General features: G+C 45.9%; 1 protein-coding gene and 1 pseudogene across 3 annotated transcripts in view; one reads left to right on the top strand and one right to left on the bottom strand.

Moving 5' to 3' along the window:
- Positions 1-24,002, bottom strand: part of ZNF462 (zinc finger protein 462) — a 142,271-nt gene that overhangs the window by 78,364 nt on the left and 39,905 nt on the right. For 2 of the 3 annotated variants that reach the window (XM_060154689.1, XM_060154690.1), the window contains 3 exons: positions 8,021-8,270; positions 1,241-6,822; positions 274-438 (listed from right to left, as the gene is read on the bottom strand). In XM_060154689.1, the coding sequence (XP_060010672.1) occupies positions 274-438; positions 1,241-6,822; positions 8,021-8,243 (5,970 nt within the window). In that variant the 5' untranslated portion in view covers positions 8,244-8,270. Of the gene's footprint in view, positions 1-273; positions 439-1,240; positions 6,823-8,020; positions 8,271-24,002 lie in introns of those variants that run through there. The other variant, XM_060154691.1, reaches the window with a different exon arrangement.
- Positions 7,419-7,517, top strand: LOC132523951 (small nucleolar RNA SNORA70; annotated as a pseudogene).

Genomic DNA, 24,002 nt, shown 5'->3' on the forward strand with positions numbered 1-24,002 from the left:
AGGCCTCCTGTACCGAGAGGCCCGGATCTTCTGTTTCCACCAGACTATCCGCGTGGAAGGGAACCAGATCGAAACGCAACCGGGTCGAAACACGGAAGATGAGGAGGATCCAACCTGTAAAGAAATCAAAACAAGCCAGACCGATCCCAGCATAACTCAGGAACGCCCACACGTGGGGTCGCCCTTTCCTGAGCGGCTCTGAGCAACGGCGTGAATTAGGAACTCGAAGGGCTCACACACAAGACTCCTCATCCAGACCTTCCCAGTGCTCACCTTCACGGCGGCTGACACGGCCGGGACACTGCCGTACTGGACGTGCTTGCGCAGGTGGTTGCAGATGGCCCGGAGCGTCGGATGCACTTCCACACAGAATTTACATTTGTAGCCCACCACCTTCCTCTCCTTGATCTTTGGCACCTCTTCTAAGTGACCAAAAGGCTGGTAAAATACAGTGGTAGCCATCAGTACTCCGAGCCCTCCCTCAACGCCGGCATTTATTCTTGCAGCTTACTAGCAGATTTTACGTTAAAGCAGATTAGCAGGTTAAAAACCAAGGGAGCTAACACGGCGAGCAGTTTTACACAACAGATTCGTCAGGGGTGAGGCGCGCTGCCCACTGCGCGCGCGCGAGGTCTCCAGAACCCAAACAGGTTATGACTTGTGAGCAGAGAAGATCTCGGTGCTGAAGTCTCATGGTCACTGCCACCAAGTTATCTGGTTTTCAAACCAATTTTTCAACTACACAGGTGAAACGTCGCATAGCTACGCCATTAGCGAACTTCTTGACCAAAAAAGAAAAAAAAAAAGAAGGAAAAAAAAAAAAACTCTACTCCTGGAGACGTTAGGTTCCTGTAGCCGACACTGCAAACCAAGACATGGCTGAGAAGCGCTAACGATACCAAGAGACGGCCCGCAACTGCCCTGGGAAAGAGAGCGAGCGTTGTCCTGTAACTAGGCCTCGGATAAGGCTACTTGGCAGAGAGAAATACAGAAAAGCCACCCGACCCTCCCCTGGGGAACCTTGGGAGGGGCGAGAGGGAGGGGGCCGGGGAGAAGGGTGAGCGTAGAACGCGGTGGGTGGGGGATAATCAAGCTCGAAATGTTTAATTGACTTATTGAGCTCTCTGGCAGGCTAAGTCACTAGGAAGCCCGTAGCGGTTTGGCTGGCAGCGAAGACGTGCATGTGGGCACCAGTGATGAGAGGCCTCCTGGGGGAAGGGAAAGCAAAACATATCCTTACCCTCTCTTGTTTGAAATCTGCAAAAGCACCATCTGCATATTTCTGCTTGCTCAAAAGCTGTTTCCTCCTCTCCTGACGTTTGGCACGCTTCTGGAATTCCTCATTGTGAATGCTCAAGTGTGAGGTCAGCTCCGCCGTGCTTTGCAGTTTGCTATCGCAGTGCTTGCACTGGTAGGCGGAGCTCTGCGGGCGGGGGCCGCCGCCCAGGATGACGAAGTCCCTCTTGAGGTCCCGGCTGTGGTGGTCCGTGTAATGCATGCACAGCAGCTCCGCCGTGCTGAAGGACAGCTTGAAGCACTTGATGCAGCGGAACGGGAGCCACTCGATCTCCTGCCCTTCGCTCCCCTCCACCTCGGCTTTCTCGAAGCCGCCTCTCTCCTCCTCTTCCATCAGCACCGGCTTCTCGTGCTCGTCGGCGTAGACGGCGGTGAAGTAGCCCCCCAACTTGCTGGCGTGCTGCTTCTTGGGGAACACCCCCGGGTGACGCTTCATGTAGTGGGACACGATGCCCTTCTTGCTGAAGGACTGGAAGGGGCACAGGGAGCACTTCTTCTTCTCCACGGCGCGCCGGAGCTCCTCGCTGAGCTGCGGGGAGTCGTCCTTGGGCGGCGACGGGATGATCACCTTGTTGGGCTTGTCGCTGATGGTCCTGGAGGCCGCCAGGCAGTGGGTGTAGTAGGCGTCGATGTCGTGGCGCTTCTGGTAGTGGGCAGCCAGCCCTTTGCGGATGGGGTTGGTGTAGGCACACAGGGCGCACTTGAAGAGGTTGTTCTTGCCCTCAGGCTGGGCGCGTACGTTGTTGTGCTTGATGCGGTAGTGCCGGGCTATGCCCTTCCGCGTGGAGCAGAAGTACTTGCAGAGCTGGCACCGGAACACAGTGTGGGACACCAGGTGCGAGGTAGCGAAGTGAGACGTGGACACGGGCTCCTCTCCCACCTCGTCCTCGGTCACGGAGACTTGGGAGGGGCTCACTTCAGTGGTTATCTCGGGCTCGAGGGTCACGGGCAGCTTCGGGGGAGACTGGGAAAAGACATCGAACTCAGGCTGGTTGTGATACTTCTCGTAGTGGATTTTGAGCTTCTCCAAAGTGCCGTGCGTGTAGGGACACAGTTTGCAGCGGTAGGCGCCGTACCCTTGCTTGAAGATCCTGCTCGTCTCCTCCACGTCGTTCTGGGCTATGTCGGCGGACTGCTCCACGTCGTGCACGAAGTCCTCGGCAGTCACCTTGATGGACGGGTGTCGCTTCTGGTAGTGGGTCAGGACGCCGTGGATGCGGGTGTTGATGTAGGGGCAATGCCTGCATTTGTAGACAGCGCCCGGGTTGATGTCGATATCCTGGGCAAAGTCAGCAGCCTTCACTTTCATGCCTGGGTGCTTCTTCCCGTAATGTGTCAGAAGGCCGTGCAGGTTGTTATACTCAGACTGACACACGGTGCACTGGTACGGGGTGGAGGAGATGGCGGGGTTGGCTGACGCCAGCTGGAGGCTCTTCTCTGGGGAAAGCCTGGCGTCCTCGGGGCAGTCAGCTTCCTGCTCGGGCAGTGGCGCAGGCATACTGTTTTCACAATTCACGGGGCCCACGAGCTCTTCGGGCGCAGGGATGGGATTCTCGACAGCATCTTTCTCCTTGATGATATCCAGCAGCACGGACTCGTCCCCATTCATGGCCCAGGGGTGGAACGCTTGGTAGTGATTGGTGATGTCCCAGATGGAGACGGCCTCAAAAACACAGTCTCGGCATCTGTACGTTTTGGCTTCAGCTGGCATCGTGAGAGAGGGAGGGGATGGGTCTGGCCCAGCCCAGAGCTTGGTGGCCATGTACGTATAATCAACGTAATGCTCGGGATGCCTCCTCTGGTAATGGAGGAGCAAACCGTTGGGATCTGTGTGGGAATAGATGCACCACTCGCAGTGGTAGCCAGCTTCTATCAAGCCATCTAGAAATGCCCACCGCATGATGGACGTGACCGTGGCCTTCAGGGCAGGGTGGTCTTTCTTGATATGCTTCCTCAGTGCGTAAAAGTAGGGGGAGGTGTACGAGCACTGACGACACTTGAGCGCCCGGAGTTTCGTTCTGTCCCGCTCCACGTTCGAGGGGGGGACCAGCACGCAACCGGCAGGCTTTTTCTGGTTACGGTCGCAGAGGCTTCGGATGGTGGCCGTGTGCTGCCGGATCACGTCCGCGTTGGCCTTGAAGTCTCGGTGCTTCTTCTGATAATGGATGAGGACACCTTTGACCGTGCGGTTCCCGTAATCACAGTGCTGGCAGAAGAACATCTCACTCTCCGCGGGAGGGCCGTCTCTCTCGGAGCCGCTCCGGCTGAGCTGCTGCCTGGGGGCCGGTGCCCGGGGGGAGCCTTGGGGCCCATCGGCCCCTCGCGTCATTGCGGCTGTGGGAGGAGCCTGTCTGATATATTTGGCGGTAACCTTTATCTCTGGGTGTCTTTTCTGGTAGTGGACAAGGACTCCCACAACTGACCGATTGCTGTAGGAGCAGTGTTTGCAGTAGTAAAGCTCGGTACCGAGGTCTGGTGGCGGGGGCGGTGGGGGGGGTGGGGAACCCATGGCGGATATTTTGGGAGACACTGGAGCACCCACCTCAAATGACAACCGAGAAAGGGCAGAGCCCCTGTCCACAGACACCATTCGCATGGTTTTCTGGATCCTAAAGTAGGAGGCCTTTTCTTCCGGGTGTTTCTTCTGATAATGAACCAACACAGAGTGCATGTTGGGGCTCGCGAAGGAGCAAACGTCACAATCGTACACGACGACGGTGCTGACCGAGGGGTCCTTCTGATTTTCACATTCTGGAGGAAAGGTCTTGGAAGGGGTGTTCTTAGGGAACGGAGCTGGCACCCCGCCGCCACGGGCCACAGCAGCGGACGCGGCCATGTTCTTGGGAGCCGCATTCAGGATCTCCCTCAGCGTCTGGGACTCCGTGTTCGGCCCCTCCTGCTGCTCCACCACGTAGCTCGAAAATATCATCGCATTGTTAATCTTGACGGTGGGGTGCATTCTCTGGTAGTGCGGCATCAGGCTTCGGACGTTGGGGCTCGTGTAGGAACAAAACCGACACCGGTAGATCAGGTCCGAGTGGTCGAAGTTGAGGACGTTCATGGCTTCTGGGTGGTGTTCGCCGTAATGCTGCTGCAGGTCTTCGAAGTTGGTGTAATCGATGTAGCATTCCAGGCACCTGTACACTGCGCTGTGATCGTTGGGGTCCAAGATGTACCTGAAGCTGAATTTAATGTACGGGTGCATGCGCTGGTAGTGGGTGCTGACGCTCCGGGCAGATTTGTTGTTAAAGTCACAGTGTTTGCAATAATAAAGCCTTCCCGAGTCGCTAAAGTCCGCATTTTCATTACCGTGCTCAGTTCCGTAGATAGGAGTCTGGGTGTTGAGCAGAGCAGCGCTGGAAACCTGGTGGTCTTTCATGTTCGTGGAGGAGCCATAATAATCCTCTTCATCTTCAGAAAGGGTGAGCTCTATCTCAGCCCCGTTGGTGGCATTGTAATCGTGGGTGACAGTTCTGAAGCTGGGCTCCTTCTGGGGCTCAGGGGCATCTCTCGCCCAGATCTGCTGCGCTGAGAAGGACGTGGGCACCTCCAGGACGGGCTCCGGTGGCTCTTCTTCCCGGTCCAGCTCCACCTCGATCTCCACCTCGTTGTCTTCCTCCTCCTCCTCGTCATCCTCCACGTTGATCACCGCATCTTCCTGCTGTTTGGTTTGGTTAATTCTGCTCTGCAGGTTGCTTGCGATCTCGTCAATCCGGGTCCTCTTCTTCACGGGCGATAAGTCGAGAGGAAAGTCATTAGCGAGTTTCCTAGAGGCCTTAGCTACAAAATTGTTCTTGGAGGACAGCCCAAGAATTGAGGTCTGACTTTTCTTCACAGTGTTGCTGGAAGAGGGGTGGCTGTCTGTCTCGCCGTCCGCTGGCAGGCTGGAGGGCTGCCCCTCGAATTTTGGCAAGTTGTCGCAGAAGGAGTGTTTGTGCTGCTGATGCACCCTCAGCCCTTTCAGAGTCGTGGTGGAGTAATTACACATGGTGCACTTGTAGGGGTGCAGGGGTGGGGCCTGCGCGGGCGGCGGGGGCGGGGGCGGCACCTGATGGGGCGGCTGCAGCTGCGGCGGCTGAGGCTGTGACGGGGGCGGGGGAGGCGGGGGCGGCGGGGGCGGCTGTTGCTGCTGCAGGGGCTCCAGCACGACCCCCGACTTTCTCCCATTGATGCTCGAGCTCTCGTAAGACACGACACCTTCGTGCAGCGGAGAAGCGATGCTTTCACTCTGGGAATTCACAGCATCCCAGTCTGACGTTGTACCCGTGTGACACTGTTTGTGAGCCCCAAGTTTTAACGAGCTCTTGCAAGTAAATGGACATTCATCACATTTGTAGACGGCTGTCTTTCCGGATAAGTGGATGTTTTCTATGTGACGGGAGATGCTACGTCGATGCATGGTGAGGAACGGACAAAAGGGGCACTGGAACCTGTTCATGAACCTTCTAAATGGGATCCCCTTGGTCTCCAATAATTTGTTGCCCTCTGAGCCCATCAGCTGCTCCGCGGACATGCCCGCTGTCTGATGATCCAGAGCAGTTAAGCCATTCTCACTGTCTATTTCATTTAACTCTTCGTCGGAACTAGAGTCATTCAGCATGCTGTTAGTTTCCAGGTCGGCAGAAGAATTGGTCATGTCAGTCATTCCGTAACGGGATCTCTCCGCCAAGCTGACGAGGCCAGAATTGTGAGGTGACTTCGGCTTCATCTGAGGGTAAGACATGGGCGAAAACTTGGAAGCGGAAGAAGAATTGGGTCTCATGATGGAGTTGCCGATGGAGCCCCTGAAGGCGGAGACGTTAGTGTTGGGTAGCTCCCGGCTGGCAGCATTCACAGACAGATAGGTGGAGTTAGAAGTGGGGCTGGGAGCGTTCTTGTTCTGCACATCAGGCAGATTAGTCCCTTCTTGCTGCTGCCTGAGGCTGGACAGGATCTTGACCATGCTGCGGTGTTTCTTCATCATGTGGTCACACCAGCGTTCCCGGCGGGGGGTCTGATAGCTGCACCACTCACAGCAAAAGTTGCCTCGAGACTTGGTCAGAGGCTTGACCATAGATTCTAGGATGCTGCGCTCCACGACCTCCGCCGGCAGCTCCTTGCAGGGGTCCTGCAGGGACACGGGTGGGACCACTGGGTCTGGCATCGGAGCAGGGGCAGGGGGAGGAGCAGTGGTCTCCTTCAAATTGTTTTTGTGATACATCTTCTGATGCTTAATTATTCTTGCCCTCCTTGGTGACTTGTATGTGCAAAACTGGCAAGAGAAGACCTTTCCGAATCCCTCGTGCATCATGATATTATAATTTAAGGATCCTGGAACAGGAGGTCCCGCCGAACTCCCTTCAGCTTGAGCTCCGTGGACCTTCCTAGTGTGTTCAATGAGGAGGTTTTTTGACCTGAAGTAGCGTACGCAGAACTTGCATTGAAAAAACTTGCTTGTTGGTTTGGGATTAGAGGCAATATGCTGACCGTAATATCCTGGACTATGGCCATAGTAACTTCCGGTCCCCAATGCAGTTGCATTTTGACCTAAAGAGAAGGCATAAGGTAAGTGGGAAGAGAAAAGCATAGCAAAAGCGAGTCAAGAAATTCAATCATGCAAATCCATTTTCTTCTCAATTATCCTTCATTAATAAACATCACATTCAAAAAGCCTAACATCTCAAGATGAGGCCCTGAAGAGTATTAACGAAGCGTTAACGAACATAAACACGTTGCTTCTCACGGACAGAAGGCAGTGCTTGGCTTCAGGTGCAAGAGTCTCCACATCTCGATTCATGTGCCACAGAGCTATGAAAATGCAAGTTTCACAGACTGCAATATTCATTCTAGAACTTTCCAAGGTACTACCCTGTGCTCCAAACTGAAAGGAAGCTAAGAAACAGAGGAAGCTGAAAGAACAATAACCTGGGCTACTCAAGAAGAGAAACGTGATGCCCAAACCACAAAAATGGCTCACAAGTGGGAATTCCCTGGCGGTCCAGTGGTTAGAACTCAGCGTTTTTCCACTGCCGTGGCCCAGGTTCAATCCCTGGTCGGGGAACCTTTAAAGATCCCACAAGCCTTGCAGCGTGGCCAAAAAAAAAAAAAAAAAAAAAGAGGCTCGCAGAGAGCAAGAAACTCTGTGGGAACCATGCATGTCAAGAACCAGGGCTACAGACTCCTCCGTAGTGTACGCAGCCTGTTGCCTGTACTGGTTGCCTTAAGGGACCTTGGAGACAGCCCTTTCCAGTGGACATTCATGACTGGCATGTTGTGCCCAGTCTAGGCTCCAGACAGGTACGTGCGGTGCCTTTGAAAAGCCCCAGGGCACAGTGGCCAGGGTCCACGCTGGCCAAGTCATAAGGTCCATCCGCACCAGGCTGCAGAACAAGGAGCATGTGATTAAGGCCCTCCACAGGGCCAAGTTCAAGTTCCCTGGCCACCAGAAGAGCCACATCTCCAAGAAGTGGGCATTTACTAAGTTTAATGCAGATGAATTTGAAAACAAGGTGGCAGAAAAGCAGCTTATCCCAGATGGCTGTGAGGTCAAATACATCCGTAATCCTGGCCCTCTGGACAAGCAGCGGACCCTGCACTCAGGAGAGCCTTGGCACCATCCCCTCCTTACTCACGCCCACCAATAAGTCCTACTCTCCTGTCCAAAAATAAAGAACCACGGCTACAGGCTCAAAATAGATGAGGGCAGTGAAATACATCAGATATGCCGAGCCCAGGACAGATTTACCTGATAAGTCCTCTGCAATCACAAATTCATCCTTTATAGACGAAAACTCCACCTCTGTCTGGTTACTGGCATTCATGGACCCAGATCGCGGCTCGTTCGCATTGTCTTCGGCAACGTCCGTCGGCTGCAGAAATGCCGTGTGGACATCCTGGATATGCGCCTTGAGATCTTCGTAAGACGGGGCTCTAAAGTCACAGCCATCGCACTGAAGCACCTCCATCATCTGGGTCTACCCTCTCACATTAGGAACCTGCGGTGGCAGAAGGCAGACGAAACACCTTAAGGCCTGCGCTCATCGCGTACCCCAGGCTGCTGGGGCTACAAGTCCATTGATGGAAGAAATTCCAATATCGGCCATTTCCTCTCACTGGACTTTGCCACATGGAACACTGGCCAAAGAAAGGAAATCAGACATAACAGGGATGGTGTCCTTGACTTCCTAACTTCAAAGAAGGGGGAAAAACCAGGTAAACTTTTTCTAGCCTGATGTATCTGCAAGTGCTATGTTGTCAAAGAAACCCCTAATACTTCAAAAGTTTTAGTAGTTTCTGAATTTCTTGACTGAATTCAGATTTCTTGGTAGGTTAATACTGACTTTGATTCCGGCCGGGACCAGTTTTATTTTTGAACCAGAATCTTCTCAGAAGTAAAGAGGTGGCCCATACAGAAGAAAGGACAAACTTCACTCTTCATTAGCTGTTTTAATACTGTAAAACATTGGTGTTTTATCACCAAACGGTGAAACAGTACTGAATCTCTGAGTGGCAGTAGGAAGCGCTTTTATTGTACCTTTTTATTCTTCTACTCTCTTAACTGATATTGCGGTACACCTCCTTCTTCCCTTCTTTAAACGGTTTATTTTTTTTTTCATGAGCTAAATGGTTATTTGCTTTTTACTACCTACCAATTATAACCTAACAGCTTCTCCAATCTAATTAGGTCATAAAATATTTCTCAAGAGATTCTTAAACAACCAACTTTAGATGACAATCCAGTTTCTAGTTTCAGGTTGCACCTCGGTACCTCGATTTACACTAAGGCAACAGAAATGCACGTGGTTTGGAAGAAGGGCTTCTAAGGCAGGACTTTCTCTTTTTCTACTTCTCCCCTTTACAAATGTGGAGTGCATACTTGGCCATAACAAGCAGTGAACCTGATTCAGAATAAAGTAAAACTTGCCCGGCTGCCTCTGTCCTGCTATTTACTGTGTGATTGAAAGATACAGATAGCTTCACACGAACTCAATGGAGCGGCCCACCATTAAGAAGTTAAAAATGTATGAGAAGGCTTACGCCTTCCTATCTTAAGTTGAGATACCCAGTTATTATCTTAATGACTGAGTTACCTCACTGAGCTCATAGCAAACTCTACTGAGCCACTGTAATCTAGAACCAGATGTCCAAGAACAAAAGCCACAAGCCAAATCTTTCGATACTTTGATCGTACAGCAACTTTCTATACTTTTATTGTAAAAGATCAATGATTTCTGCAGGAAGAATACAGTGGAGAAATCTGTCAATGCAGTGAAAGGAGCTATGGCAGGAGGATTTTCTCTGAAAGAATGCTCCTGTGAAAATAACTCCTGGCAAGTCCAGCTCTGGACAGCCTGAGCTTGCAGAGTGAGACACACAGAGATTTACCTTCTCCCCTTTCACCCAGCAATTTCTCCTTTTTTTCAATAAACCCTGAACTGCGTACCAGAGTCCCTGTCAGCTAACTCAGCCTCCATATTCCCAGCCACACCAGCTTTTCTGTCTCAGCACCAACCCAAATTGTGTGGAAGAGGTTGCTATCAGCTCTGGATCAAATTACAGCCGTCACCGAGGCCCCACCCCACTTCTCCTTTTCGCACAGCCCATTAGACCTGAACACAAATTTTTCCATAGTGCAGACGACTCCTGCATTTAGAACACTTCACGGCAAAAAGGCAGATCATCCAGTGTGCGCTCCCCATCCCCCCAGCTTAGTCCTTTCATCTCAGCCAAACAAGCCACAGCTCTGCTGAATGTGTTTATCACACTTTCAAGAGATAGGAGCTCCTGCGTCACTGGAGCTCTTAAGTCTCACTAAGCTGCCCTAGTCCTCTGAGCTGTAGGAGCGGCCATTTTAGCTCAGAGCCTCCCTTCTGAGCACAACATGGCTTCTCTGGGATGGATGCTGCCAGGCTGCCGGGCCGAGGCAACAGGAGAGGAGCAGCCTGGGCCCCTCCTCTGCCCTCCTCCTCCCAACAAAGGAGGAACTGTTTTCACTCCTTCCCGAAAAAGCAGCACCTCTCTCCTCCTCAAATGTCATTCACCAGGATCTCCGAAGGTTCTTTTATCCCATGCCTGATGGGCTAGTCCGTTCATCCCAGCACAGCCCTGGTTACCGCAGGACGTTCCTGGACCAGACCCTGTTCTCCAGCTGCCTTTGGGGGTGGGCTGGAGGGGGGAACCTCCAGAATGCCTTGGCTTCTTGGGAGTCGTCCTTCCACACACAGAAGACATACCATCCGACTCTGCTTGCCAGATTCCAAAGTCTAATGACCTTTGTTAATCACCAGCCAGTCTGTCTGCATCAGCGGACCCTGCCAACAGGCACACCCTTCAACACAAAGGCTGTAGCTATTCCTTTTAAAAGAGGTTCTCTGAAAGCTCCATTGTGTAGCCGAGAGCAAAACAAAATCTCTTCCCTTCAAAACTTCAAGCCTTTAGAAATAATGCAACAAAAGGCTTTCTGCTGTGTGTCTTTTGGAAAGTTTGAGCCTAGTTCGCACAACATCCACCAAAAAAATGACAGTTCTGCCCAAGGAAAGCAGGGCACCTTTGGCATTAAGTCATCCACCCCGAGATGAAATTCATCTCTCTGCACGGTTCTCTAATATCTTGGTGTCTTCCGAAGCTCTTAGCAAGGATTCAAACTTCGCTGGATGCAAACAAACCAACGGTCTCCTTGCTCTGCTACAAAGGAGATTAAAGGGTTAGGAGATCAGGAAAAAAAAAAAAAAAGCCACTGATTTGGAAAAAGAAGAGATGATAAAAGTGATTTCCTAATAGGTTCTAGCTTTAATGTTGTTGCAGACTCTACCTCAAAAATAGCACAGAGCCTTAGAAGAGGTTAATCTCCAGGCTGCCGAGAGAACCAGTGTCTGGTTACCACCGAGTGGCCTTCAATTGGATGTCTGCACTGAGTCCTCAGATGAGGATGTGGCCTCCTCTGAAAGCCATTTTGTCTTTGTGCACACATTGCTCCTGGAGACGCTGACAGAAGGAAACAGAAATTGCCTGCATGGCCTAAACAATCAAAGACACAGAAACTTGACGTGTTTATGAGACTGAGGACACACACATGGGCGAAAAGTGAGAGGAGGGAGGCGGAGACGGAACAGGGGAGGAGAGAGACAAAGAAAGCTGGACCTGAGGATGACCCATCCATCAGCTCGAGGATGTTTTTGCAGCAGATGGTAATCCTCTGAGAAACCAACAACAAAGATGGGAACAAAGATGAGAAATACTCTCTTGCATATTTGACTGTTTCATCAACCGAGAAAGAACAGCAACCCTAAAAGGCTACACCAGACACTGAGCTGCTACCAAATGACGATTTCAAGTTAAAAGCCTTGATCTCCTATCTATTTACTTTATTTAAAAATTCTACTGCGATAATGAGATTAGCAGTATTTTTTTTTTCCCACTGACCAAATCAGCAAAATGAAAAGCCGAAGAGGAAGCTTCTGAACTGAAAGAAATGCTATTTCAAAAGGTCATGAGATGAATCTACAAATCAAACAAGCGTGTCCCCCCCCCCCACCGGCCCCATCTCCTACTCCCAATGCAATATCTCCAGGCCCCTCAAGGTCAAACAGGCATCGGACGGACGACTAGACTCACAACACCACCCATGATGAGGCCTTGGCAGGCGGATGAAAAATGGATTCGTTCCCAAATAAGCTAGCACCTAATGTGATTAGTCCTCCTAATGTGAAACCTCTAGACGACCATACTAATTGACCATACTAATTATCACGACTCTGCACTACGGATTGCCACGTGTTGGTCTGTGCAATTTACATGGATAAGTCTAGAGTTTTCAAGAGGTGGGGTTTTGATGGGAAACCCCAAACCCAACTTTCCATATTGGACAAACTCTTGAAGACATATTTAAAGAAAATCCAGAGATCTTGTTAAGGATTGGGAATATACAGCTGAGAAGGGGGAAAGGGAGAGAATGGCCACCAGCTGCTCTTCCTCAATCTTAAAAACACCAATTTTGAACCTATTTTCAAAACAGAAACAGACTCCCCGACATAGGAAACAAACTTATGGTTACCAAAGAGGGAAGGGGGAGGGAGGGATAAATTAGGAGTTTGGGATTAACAGAATCAAACTACTATATATAAAAAAAAAGATGGCAAGGTCCTACTGTATAGCACAGGGAACTATGTTCAATATCTTGTAATAAACTATGACGGAAAAGAATCTAAAAAAAGACAGATAAGTAGATCTATATATATAATTGAATCACTTTGCTATACTTCAGAAAGTAACACAGGGAATTAATTCCCTGGCGGTCCAGTGGTTAGGACTCTGCACTTCCACTGCAGGGGGCGCAGGTTCAACCCCTGGTCCGGGAACTTAAGATCCCACATGCCATGCGGTGTGGCCAAAAAATTAAAAAATTAAAAAATAAATTAAAAAAAAGAAAGTAACACAGCACTGTAAATCAACTACACTTCAACTTAAAAAAACCCACCAATTTTAATTTCTACCGTCTGCCCACCCACTTTCTGTGTTCACAATTTCAGAGACCCATTATGCCTCCATTTTCCTCCTGTGAAGGTGAAAGGGGACAATCCACAGGTTCATCATGTGTCCTCCCCACTCACTGCCCAGACAGGAGGGGAGAAGGGAGGCGCCCTGGGTGTTTGAGGGCACTCCTACAATCCTGCCACCACAACCCTCACCTGGGTCACCTCGGCGAGCACTGTTCTCCAGGATTGCATGGAGCACGAACACGGTCTTCAAGTCAAAATCCCAACTGTCTCCGGGAAGTGTCCAAATGAAAAGGTGCAGGCCTTGCCTGGACCTACCCTGTTCTCTGACTGAAGGACTGCAGACCAGAAATAAAGCTGTGAAGCACCACAGCCACAGGGATTCAAGAGCAACTAATTATAAGCTTCAAAGCCTTTGAGAAATAGAACCAGAAACACCGTAAGATGCTTTTCCTATGTCCACTCCAGAAACCTAGTTTCATTTGTAAGACACTGAACTCCTCCGTTCTCTTGAATCACAATTCTAAGAAAAGGCTTTAGTGAGCACCTATTGTCTGTGCTTTTCTTACTTTCCTTTCCCATGATTGGAAAAACCAATTATCAGTTAGTGGAATGCATAAACTTCGGCACCGTTCAGCTAGAAAGACAGAAAAATCAGGAACTTAAAGATCATTCTACAAATGTATTTGAGATCGGAAACTGTTGCTATGATGAGGTCAAAGAGCTGCGGGGTGTGTTGGGAAGTTAACATCTCTTATTTCAAGCCCCAGGAACGTGGTTTGGGAGGAAAGAAGAATTTTCATGCTTAGGATGAAAAATGAGGGGAAAAAAAATCACTAACTAATCCACTTTTGAGTGTGGGTTGCTACTCTCAGCAACAAGACGTGTTGTACATCACTGCTTATCATTTACTCTTGTCATGGTCGAAGTGGGAGTTCTAATTTAAAAATCATTTAAAGCATCTTTCCAAACAGGACTGGATCAAGAAATAGAGGTAGAAATCTCCTTTCAGGAAAAGGAACAGTAGTTATGGAATCACACTTACAAATGCAAATACAGACTGTAGATATGCACACACAGGCATGCATATATATGCAAACACATGTATCATAGGGTGCCTGTCCTCTGCACATACATATATACATACATACGTGTACGTATATATGAAATAATTCATTTTCTTGATTTAATTTGAACTCAGATAGGGGCATGTGCCCTCCAGATTTAACATTTCTGTTAGAACACTTGAATAAGTACAAATGACATACATACTCTTCCCATGTTACAGTGATTAAAAAAAAATAAGCCAACAAAATAAACCAACAAAGAACTTCCAACAACAAGATACCTACATTGATCCCACAACACTTGGTACAACTATAGATCCTGGCTCACCATGTGGTGTCTTCAAATGTCCTATCCAATGTTTATACTGTTTGCTACATGATCTAAGCAGTTCTGTGTACTCTTGGCAATTCACCACACTAATGAAAGGTTTAACATATCAGGGAGGATAAATAATTAAGGAATTCAGAAGGGAGACACAGCTGTTCTTCAAAACCAAATTTTCAGAAGAGAAAGGATTAATTTGCAATCACATATGTAACCCCCAAGATGAGACTGAATTTAAATAGTAGCAGAGAAATACCACGCGAGCCTGAGTCCTGCCAATGCCCATGTGTGGCCTCTGTTCCATCTCTGGGACAGAGTCTGAAGCAGGCAATCTGCAGATTAATAACCCCAGTCACCTTGTGGCCAAGGATGCTAGCCTTCAGGTTCTCTTATTTTAGCTTTGTTTTCCTGAATCAAGTTTTCAAGTTTTACAGAGCATGTTGGAGTAATATTTCATAACAGATAACCTCGGGGATCATTATTAAAATGAGATGATCTAATCCAAATGACCAAAACAATATCAGATATGTAAACAAGAAGCCATTCTGGCTGAGTGACCTGTTATGAAAGCAGGTAGTGAGTGTCTAATACAGAAAGAGATAGTACATACCTTCTGGAGAATTCATGCATTCCTTTGCAATGATATAAGGCTAATTGAGGCCAACCGGCCAATAGGCAGCCTGCCAGCTCTCCTGTCCTTAGAAAAGGAAGCGTGTGATTTGAATAAGGAGATAAAAGAGGAGAGAAGGGACTAGAAAAGAAAGGGAGGAAGCAGGGTGGTATCTCAGGAGCTTTAGACTTCATTGTCTGTGAAGGGGAACCTGCAGTTCACCAGATAAGTCCAATTCTGAGAAGCGTCCTGACAATATTCTCCTTGAGAAACAAAACAAAATGAAGACGCCTCCACATGCTAAAATTCTCAAAAGGCAACCATGACAAATGAGATCCCAGCTCATTTTGTTCTTCCAAATGAGCGAAAACCACTCTTAGGGTCGAATGCATTCTCTGAAATGTCATGGGTCCATCAGGAAATTCCTTGGAAACTTTGAAGCCATTCTTGCCCGAGCCTGGAGATCAAGAGGGACCCGATTTCTCTCCTCTAGAGCCAAACCTCACCCCAACGGCAGAGACAGAAAATCGCTGTATTCCTTTGTAGACTCTTCAGCATGCTGGCTGGGTTTCCACAGACACTTTTCACACTACAAGAACTCTCATTATAAAAATTGTAAAATTAAAGGGAAGTTGCAGATATGCTGCTGGGTCTTCATTACAGAACTGATTAAGACGCAGAGTAAGCAGAAGCTGCAGTCAAAGGCATCTTCCATATCGTGAAAGACCAAACCACGCGTTAAGTAGCTCCTCTGTGGGTCTGAAGGCTTCGCTGACCACAGGCCTTGGGCATGTCTTCACAGCCAGATCTGTGCCCGGCACAGAAGGTCTGGCCAACCCCACCACGTCTAAATTCTACAGTTTTAGTGAATGAATCCAGAAACCATTCGAACAACTCACCTTGCTCTCTATTACCTTCTGAGAGGAAAAAAAAAAAAAACAAAAAACAAAACGAAAGGATCCAGGGCTGGTGAAAGTATAAGAAAGTTTTGCCAGAAGAACCTCTCTTATTTGAGGAAAAGCCCACAAAAGTCCCAATCTAATCCCTCTGAGATTTGTTCTTTGCCTTGTGCTCACGCTGTGCTCAGAAAATTCAGACAAGTCACTTCCTTTAAATGAGAATTGTCCCGAGTCTGCCTATATCTGTGGCACACAAGGCCCTGATGCAGTAACCTTTCCAGTTCAATTTCTTATATTTGACAAAATATAGCCACTCCATGGTTCCTGATCTAACTACCCCCTCAGGCTGAAAGCCCTAAGCAGACTGCTTTCTGGAAAGGTAAACAATGGCTGGGCTTGTGTGAATCAGGAATCGTGACCACTGTGAAGTCCTCCTATTCAAGAAGATTGTGATTTTTTTTTTTTCTCCTCTTGGCCTCCACCTATAGCAGAAGGCACTGCCCACTGAGCTCCATTGGTTCTCCTACCCCGTTCCAAGAAAACAGGAAAAACACCCTATGTTCTTATGTATGGAACTGGCAGATACCCAAGAATTAGGAATATTTTCTTTTACATGATAGCTAAAGAATTCCTTTTCTCTTGCAGTCTCTCCAATCTACTCTCAGCAAGTAAGTTTACTCCTAAAAATCACTGCGCCTCAAGAACTTCTTAGCAGAAAGTTAAGACATTTGTCTGCCAACACAACAGTAGGATTTATCACCATGTGAAAACACTACAGTGGCTCAGGTACTTGGCCAAGCCCCACGTTCCATAAATCCTTAATGAAAATCTCACTTTGCCCAACAAACTTAGGTCTTTCAGCTTATTCACTATTGGGCTGCTCAAAAAAAAAAAAAAAAAAAAGACAAGGATCCAGAAATGCCTCTCCAGCAAGTAAAATAATTTATTCCCAGCAGGTGTGATGGCTCCGCCTGCCACCTTCACCTTGAACAAGTCTTTCGAAGCCTTTACTTGGATCATTTCACTAAATGAAGAGATTAGATTATGCCAGTCAACCTTTTGTACAAAGGAGTGTTTTACAAAATTTTCTTCTCGTATTTTGAAAGATTTTTTTCTGACTTAATTCATCTCTCACTTTTTATTATTATTCAGAGACAAATAAATGCCTAGTTTCGTCATGGCTGACTCCTCCTCATGCAATTCTGGGCTCAAAGGTTCTATCCTCCAAGGGGCTTTCTCACAACTCCATCTAATATTAGCCCGCCCTCCCCATCCCCATGAAATCGAGCCCCTATCCACAGCTCTGACCATGCTGACTTTCTCTTACCACATGACGCTGCCTTTTAAGTTCCTTCACTGTTGCTATGATACCTGTTTGTTTGTGCTCTATCTCCCTCTGCTAGAACACAGGCACCCTGATAGCAAGCCCACACCTGTCTATTTACACTGGTATCTTCAGCACTGGGGACAGTTCACACAATGGGTACTCAGCAAATGTGCTGAATGAACAAATGAATGAATGAAGCAGAGCTTGTGAGTGATAAGATTCCAATCAAACATAAAAAGATTGGTTATGAGAGTTAGACTCTTCTACTAACCTTATGTTGTCACAGAGCAGTGGTCCCAACCAGGGGCAATCTTACCCCCACAGACCCCAGCCCAGGGATATCTGGAGACACTTTTGGTTCTCACAACTGGGTGGAGGCGGGGGGAGCGGTGCTACTGGTATCTAATGCGTAGAGGCCAGGGATGCTGCTAAACATCCTACGACGCACAGGAAAACCCCCATAAGGAAGAATGATCTGGTCCAAAATGACAAGAGTGTGGAGGATGGAAACCCTGTCACAAGTGGTCTCTAGGTATTTTCAGTCTCTGCCTATAAGCCACCTGCCTTTATAAGCCTTTCATGTGGTCCTGGCTGGGGAATCTCAGGACTAGATGATCAGCAAGTTCTCTTCCAGCTCAAAGATTCTATGGTTCCATGGTTCAAAATGATCTTAGTAGCCTTCCTGTCCTATGACATCATGAGTTTTTTAGTTTTATTTTTCTGATTTGGGTATTTTACTATAAACTTTTCAAGAAAAATCCAAGATTAAGGAATATAACTGGTCCATCTGTCCTTAGTGATAAGCCCCTTGCACTGATGATGATCCTGTGGGCTCTGTGGGTAAGGGATCAACATCATTAAAAATGGTCAAGTCCTACAGTTAGCATGTGGCCTCCAACTAGAATTTCTATGAAAAACATCATGCACATTCTCTCCTCTCCAACATACAAAATTATCTTCTCTCAAAGTGACGGGGCCCCAGGCTACTCAAAATCACTCTTCAAAGGATGAGTACCGTGTTCCTTTTGGTTCTTACATCCCCAGGGCCCAGCACGGGTCTGGCCCTGACAAGATCTGTGGGATGAATGAGTGTGCGCATGCCTGCTTTCCAGGAGAAAATTAACCAATGGTACCAACCCAAAGTAAACATATAGGAACCTAAGCAATTCCAGAGAGGCTCCATGACCAGAAAAACAAAACAAAACAAAACTTAGCACTATATCCCACCGCTCCCACTCAGCTCGTAAAGTTCATGAAGCCACATCACAGCGCTTGGCTGACTCCTGGGATATTAGGAATTCCACGTCCCCACCTGTCCTTGATACGTGAGGAAGTGGCCACCTTGCTTTTCCTCACCATCCAAGCGGAAGGTACTCTGGCAGCATCATTCTACCCACATATTTATAACACTGCTAAGCTCCCCTAAACTGATGTGACACTTGGAATCATCACCTGGGGCTACACTTGAGACTATCTGGTTGCCTTCCCTCCACAAAAAAACCTTTCAATTCTTGTTTGCAAAGATTCTGGAAAGGCTGAGGAACAATTCTCCCCGATAGCTCAAAACTGTATAAACCTTTTCAGTAGAGGAAAGTATAAAGAAATTAGGTAGGAACAGAGTTCTCTCTCCTTGGCTTCCCTAAAAAATACTGAAACAATAAATTACCTGTGCCTTCTTTAACTCAAACAGAAGACTTCACTCCTAAAAGTTAACTATCTGTAAGCTCATTAGTGGCCACTAGAGAGGAGATCTCAAAGACCATGTCGTCCAATGAGGCCCAATATCTTCATTTTTCAGTTAGTGAAACCGAAGGTCTCAGGAAAAATAACCTGCCCAAGCCTTCTGGAAAATACTCTCTGAAGCAGGAAAAAAAAATCTGTTGAATTCCATAATTAGAGAAAGGAAATCGGCAGTAAAAACACTCTATAAATGTTATTCAGTTCATTAATAGTTATTCACACTTGAAGTCCACGCCCCATATATTCTCACAAACAAGAGTCTTTCTTCACTGAGGAGGCAGATTCCAGAATAACCCCCAGTGTCCCCTCCTCTGCTCAGAATTCTATACTCAGGAGATTAACTGAAAGGGTGCAAACTCCATCATCTGCAGTCTGGCTGTTCAAAGATCTTCTTAGGCACGCAGGCAGTGTGCTCCTGCTTCGGAAACACATGTGGGAGACTGAAAGTTGCTGACAAAGGTATACACAGAAGAACGAGATCCATAACACCGAACCGTCTTTCCTCAGAATCCACCCTCATGGAATCAGAACAAGGTTATGTAGTAGCTTTATACCCACCAAATCTACCCCATGAGAAACTTCGTCTTGTTTCTTATGGAAAATGTGCTCTGCCAACAAAGTGGCTGAAGAGGCTGGCTGAATGAGCCTTAGGGGTGTCTGGAAATATCAGGGTCAGTTCATTTAAAATGAACCTGTCTCCTTGTGGCACAGCCAGTCAGTGGCTCAGACCAATAATTTCAGAATACTGTGGACACCAGATTCCATTTCAAATTACACGTCATATCCTGAAACCAACCACAACTTAGAATATGTCACCACATTTACTAATACATTTATATTATACTATATTATATATTTATCCCTTATTTATCTATATTCCTAGTAGATATCTACATCCATTTGTTGGATATGAAAAACTAAATGCATCCAAAAGGCCAGTAATCATCTTTAACTTTTTAAATATTCCCCCCATATGGGTCTCTTAGGAAAGAGTCCCTTACCATAATGAAAAGAATGACTCAGAGGGCTTCCCTGGTGGCGCAGCGCTTAAGAATCCACCTGCCAGTGCAGGGGACACGGGTTCGAGCCCCGGTCCGGGAAGATCCCACATGCCGTGGAGCAACTAAGCCTGTGTGCCACAACTACTGAGCCTGTGCTCTAGAGCCCGCGAGCCACAACTACTCAGCCCACATGCCGCAACTACTGAAGCCTGAGAGCCTAGAGCCCGCGCTCCGCAACAAGAGAAGCCACCGCACCGCACGAAGAGTAGCCCCCGCTCACCGCAACTAGAAAAAGCCCGTGTGCAACAATAAAGACCCAACAGAGCCAAAAATAAATAAATAAGTTTAAAAAAAAAAAAAGAATGACTTAGAAATCAGGAGGATGCTGAGATCTCCATGTTTGTCCATGTTTTCCTCCCTGTAGAATACTTTTACCTACGTTTTGAAGATCCACATAATTCCCATCCTTTAAAAAAATGATTCTCAAAGAGAGATCCCTAGACCAGCAGCACCGGCCAAGAATTCATTAGGAATGCAATTTCTCAGGTTCCGCCCCAGACTCTGTGAATCAGAAACCCTGGGGGTAGGGCCCCGCACGCAATCAGTATTTTAACAAGCCCTCAAGGGGATCCTCATGCTCACTCCAGTTTTAAGATCAAGCTCAAATCTTCCCTCTAGTCCCTGAGACCAGCAGCTAGAATGCTGAGTTCCCTTCTCCATCGCACTGGGAGCCCTACTTATAAGCCCTGTTGATTGAATGAATACGATAATAGCTATGCAGTCTTTAAAGAGCCTAGGAGAAGACTAATGTTTGCAAATATTTCACTTATTTAACAATTAATGGGAAAATACTAAGTTGCAGAACCCAGCATCAGAAGCTAATAAGAGCACACCCTTAAAAGACAGAGTTAATATCTGTGAAAGAATGAATACTGTGGCCAAGACAATGCTGATACTGATATTCATCTCCCTTAATAATTTAAGAACGGTTCATGACATGGTGTCCTTGATATTTCTAAAGTGGGATGTGGCAATGCACAAAGGAAAGAATTGGAGTATTTTATACAGAAAATACTAAGAGTTGGGTAAATCCTCAGGACCCAAGACTCTTGTATGACAGAAGGTTTTCATAATAAAACAAAATCTTATTAGAAAACATTCAAACTTGGAGTGGTTATTTGATTACCACACTAAAGCTGCAGTGCTGAGTTAAACCCACTGTAAGGATCAACGTCTGAAAACACAGAAGTGTTTGGAAATCCCTCAGAACAAGGATATGTGCTTTAAGCTAACCAAGGGACTTCCAGAAAAACTGGTGGCTAATTGTCTCAAACTGCAAACGAAGTCTTGGGTGAAGGAAAAGAGGAAAATATAAACAAAGAAAAAAAAAAACTGGCCACACCAAACCAGTAGATCTATGGGACCCTCAAATCTAAAGCAGGACTTAAAACTTAGAATCACAGAGTTCAGAGATAAGATTCATCAACTGTGTCCTACCTAGGCATCTAACCAGGACCTTGCAGATTGCTGAAGGCTACAGAAGAAAGGCAGTCCATCCACACCCAAACTCAGGTTCTGAAAGCAGAATCAAGCAGGATTTAAGGAGGAGATTTAGAGAGATATCATCCTCACTACCTGAGGGCCAAGAGAAAGTTCTGAGAGTCATGTCCTAACTGAAGATGAGTAAGTTAGAAAAAGTGAACTGAGGCCAAAAAAAGTGACAGAAAGAAACATGGCATGGAAAAGACCAATGAACAATATATTTTGAAAGAACAGGGCACAGAAGAATATTATATACAACAATTAACAGAGATACTATAAAAGAAGAGATCAAAGATAAGATGATAAGACATCAGCATGAGATAAAAGAGATGCTGGCAGTTGAAGAAAGAAACTGACAACAAAAATAATTATCACTGCAGAACCAATAAATATATTAAAGTAATAAGAGGTAAAATCCACAAACCAGAATCAAAGTTGATGATGCGGAAAACAGTCTTCAAAAAAACTGCACAAAATGCAGAGGAAAAGGACAAGTAGATGAAAGCAAGTAGAGAACATGACAGGTAAGAGAGTTTGAAAACAGAGATCCAACATACAGATAAAAGGTATTCTCGAGTAGACAGTAAAACAAAACAGGGCAAAACAAAATATGCTCAAATCTGTGATGGAAAATAACTTCCCCGAAATAAAGGAATATCTGATGTTCCAGGGAAAAGTAACAGAATCATCAAAATTGAGACATCTCGGTAAAGGTACAGTTTTCAAGAATAAACACTGATTACTACAAAATCAAGATATTTAAAAATTAGTCAATTGCAGGGGGGAAAAGTCAGACAGCCACAAACTTCTTCCCAGTAACATTCAATGATAAAGAAGAGTGAACGGATATCTACAGAGGCTTGAGAAAGAGAGAGCAAGATGGGAGTATTCATTTCCCAACTGAATTCACAACCATGTATAAAAGTAATAACACATTTTCCAATCAGCAGTCAGGGAATGCTGCACTTACTGACTCTTCTTCAAAATCTATTCAGTGATGTAATATATCCAACCAAGAGAAAGTTCAAAATCGAGATCTCAAGAATGGGGAATTTAGAGGTAAAAAGAGGATGTGAACACAGAATCCACTTACATTTAGAACAAAGATTGATCAATTTATAATAATTACAAAACAAAATTACAATCCCTTAAAGGGAACAATTATAATACAATAGATTATTCCATATAATAATAAAATTATATAGAATTGGGAAAATCCTCAAGCATAACAACAAAAATAAAGAGGTGGGAGGGATGGATTGGGAGTTGGGATTAGCAGATGTAAACCATTATATATAGAATACATAACTAACAAGGTCCTACTGTATAGCACAGAGAACTGTATTCAATACCTTGCAATAAGCCATCATGGAAAAGAATATCAAAAAGACTGCATATATATGTATAATGGAATCACTATGCTGTACAGCAGAAATTAACACCACATTGTCAATCAACTATACTTCAATAAATACATTTTATAAAATGAACAAGTTAAAAAGAAAGAGGTGGGGGTGGTTGGCATTAGAGGATAAATGTAAGTGGAAGAAAATTCTCAACTCTCACAGAAGGACAAATATGAATACTTGATAGTATTCTTTCTGAAGTTACTAAATAGAGGTATTAAAGCTAAAATTTTAATTAGTAATAAAAAGACTAGTTTTTAATCTTTTTTTGATCAAACACAGCCCACGTAGTGAAAAACAGAGAACAAAGGAAAAGTGTATAGACATATACAAGTACGTGCAAAAAATTAGTCAAGTGTATATGTTAAATCAATAAACTACTATGGAAAATATTCCCAGACTAGATTCAAAAATGAACTCTAATTGCATTTTGTCTACAAGAGATACACCGTAAAATGACACAAAATCTTTAAAGTAATAATATGGTAAAAGTATATCAAGAAAAGTAGGGATCTTGATAAATTTTACTCATGGTTAATTCAAGATAAAAAAGCCTGTAAGCTTATCTTTAAATTTTTGCAAAAGCAAAAATAGAAAATTTCCACAAATGTAAAGGAAAATAAATTATATTTTGAAAAGTTTTAATGATGAACATTTAGGGAATTCCCTGGATGTCCAGTGGTTAGGACCCTGAGCTTCCACTGCAGGGGGCCCGGGTTCAGTTCCTGGTCGGGGAACTAAGAACCTGCATGCCGCAAGGCACGGCCAAAATAAATAAATAAATAAAGATGAACATTTAATAATGTAAAAACTTACAATCCACAATGAAGACTGATCGTGAATATTTATGCCCCCCCCACAGCACCAATTGGAGAAAGAAAAGGAAAAAAAAAGGCAATACAAGAAGAGATAGACATAAGTATTTAATATGTTAAATGGAAAAAGGCAACTAAGGATAGAAATAACAGAATTAAGAGACACATTTCAAATTCTGTATCCTGGAAACAGGAAGCACATTTTCATTTCAAGCAAGTATGAGACATTTACAAAGGTTTTCAAATGCCCATGGAGGTTTACAAGCATCTCTAACGCCAGAATTAAGAGATTATAAACTACAAATAGAAAAAAGTAGTCTATCATTTCTACTTACACAGCAGCATATCTAGAGGAAAAAGGAAAACAAAATCTTCCAACACTTGGAATTTTTTTTAACATTATTCTAAACAAGTTCGGATAAACAGAAAAACTCAACTACAGAATGTGACTTTAAAAATCTTATGTACGTAAAATGTGGAATTTAGCAAAAGCTGTACTT

The sequence above is a fragment of the Lagenorhynchus albirostris genome, chromosome 7, assembly GCF_949774975.1.
Source record: "Lagenorhynchus albirostris chromosome 7, mLagAlb1.1, whole genome shotgun sequence".
Classification (NCBI taxonomy): domain Eukaryota; kingdom Metazoa; phylum Chordata; class Mammalia; order Artiodactyla; family Delphinidae; genus Lagenorhynchus; species Lagenorhynchus albirostris.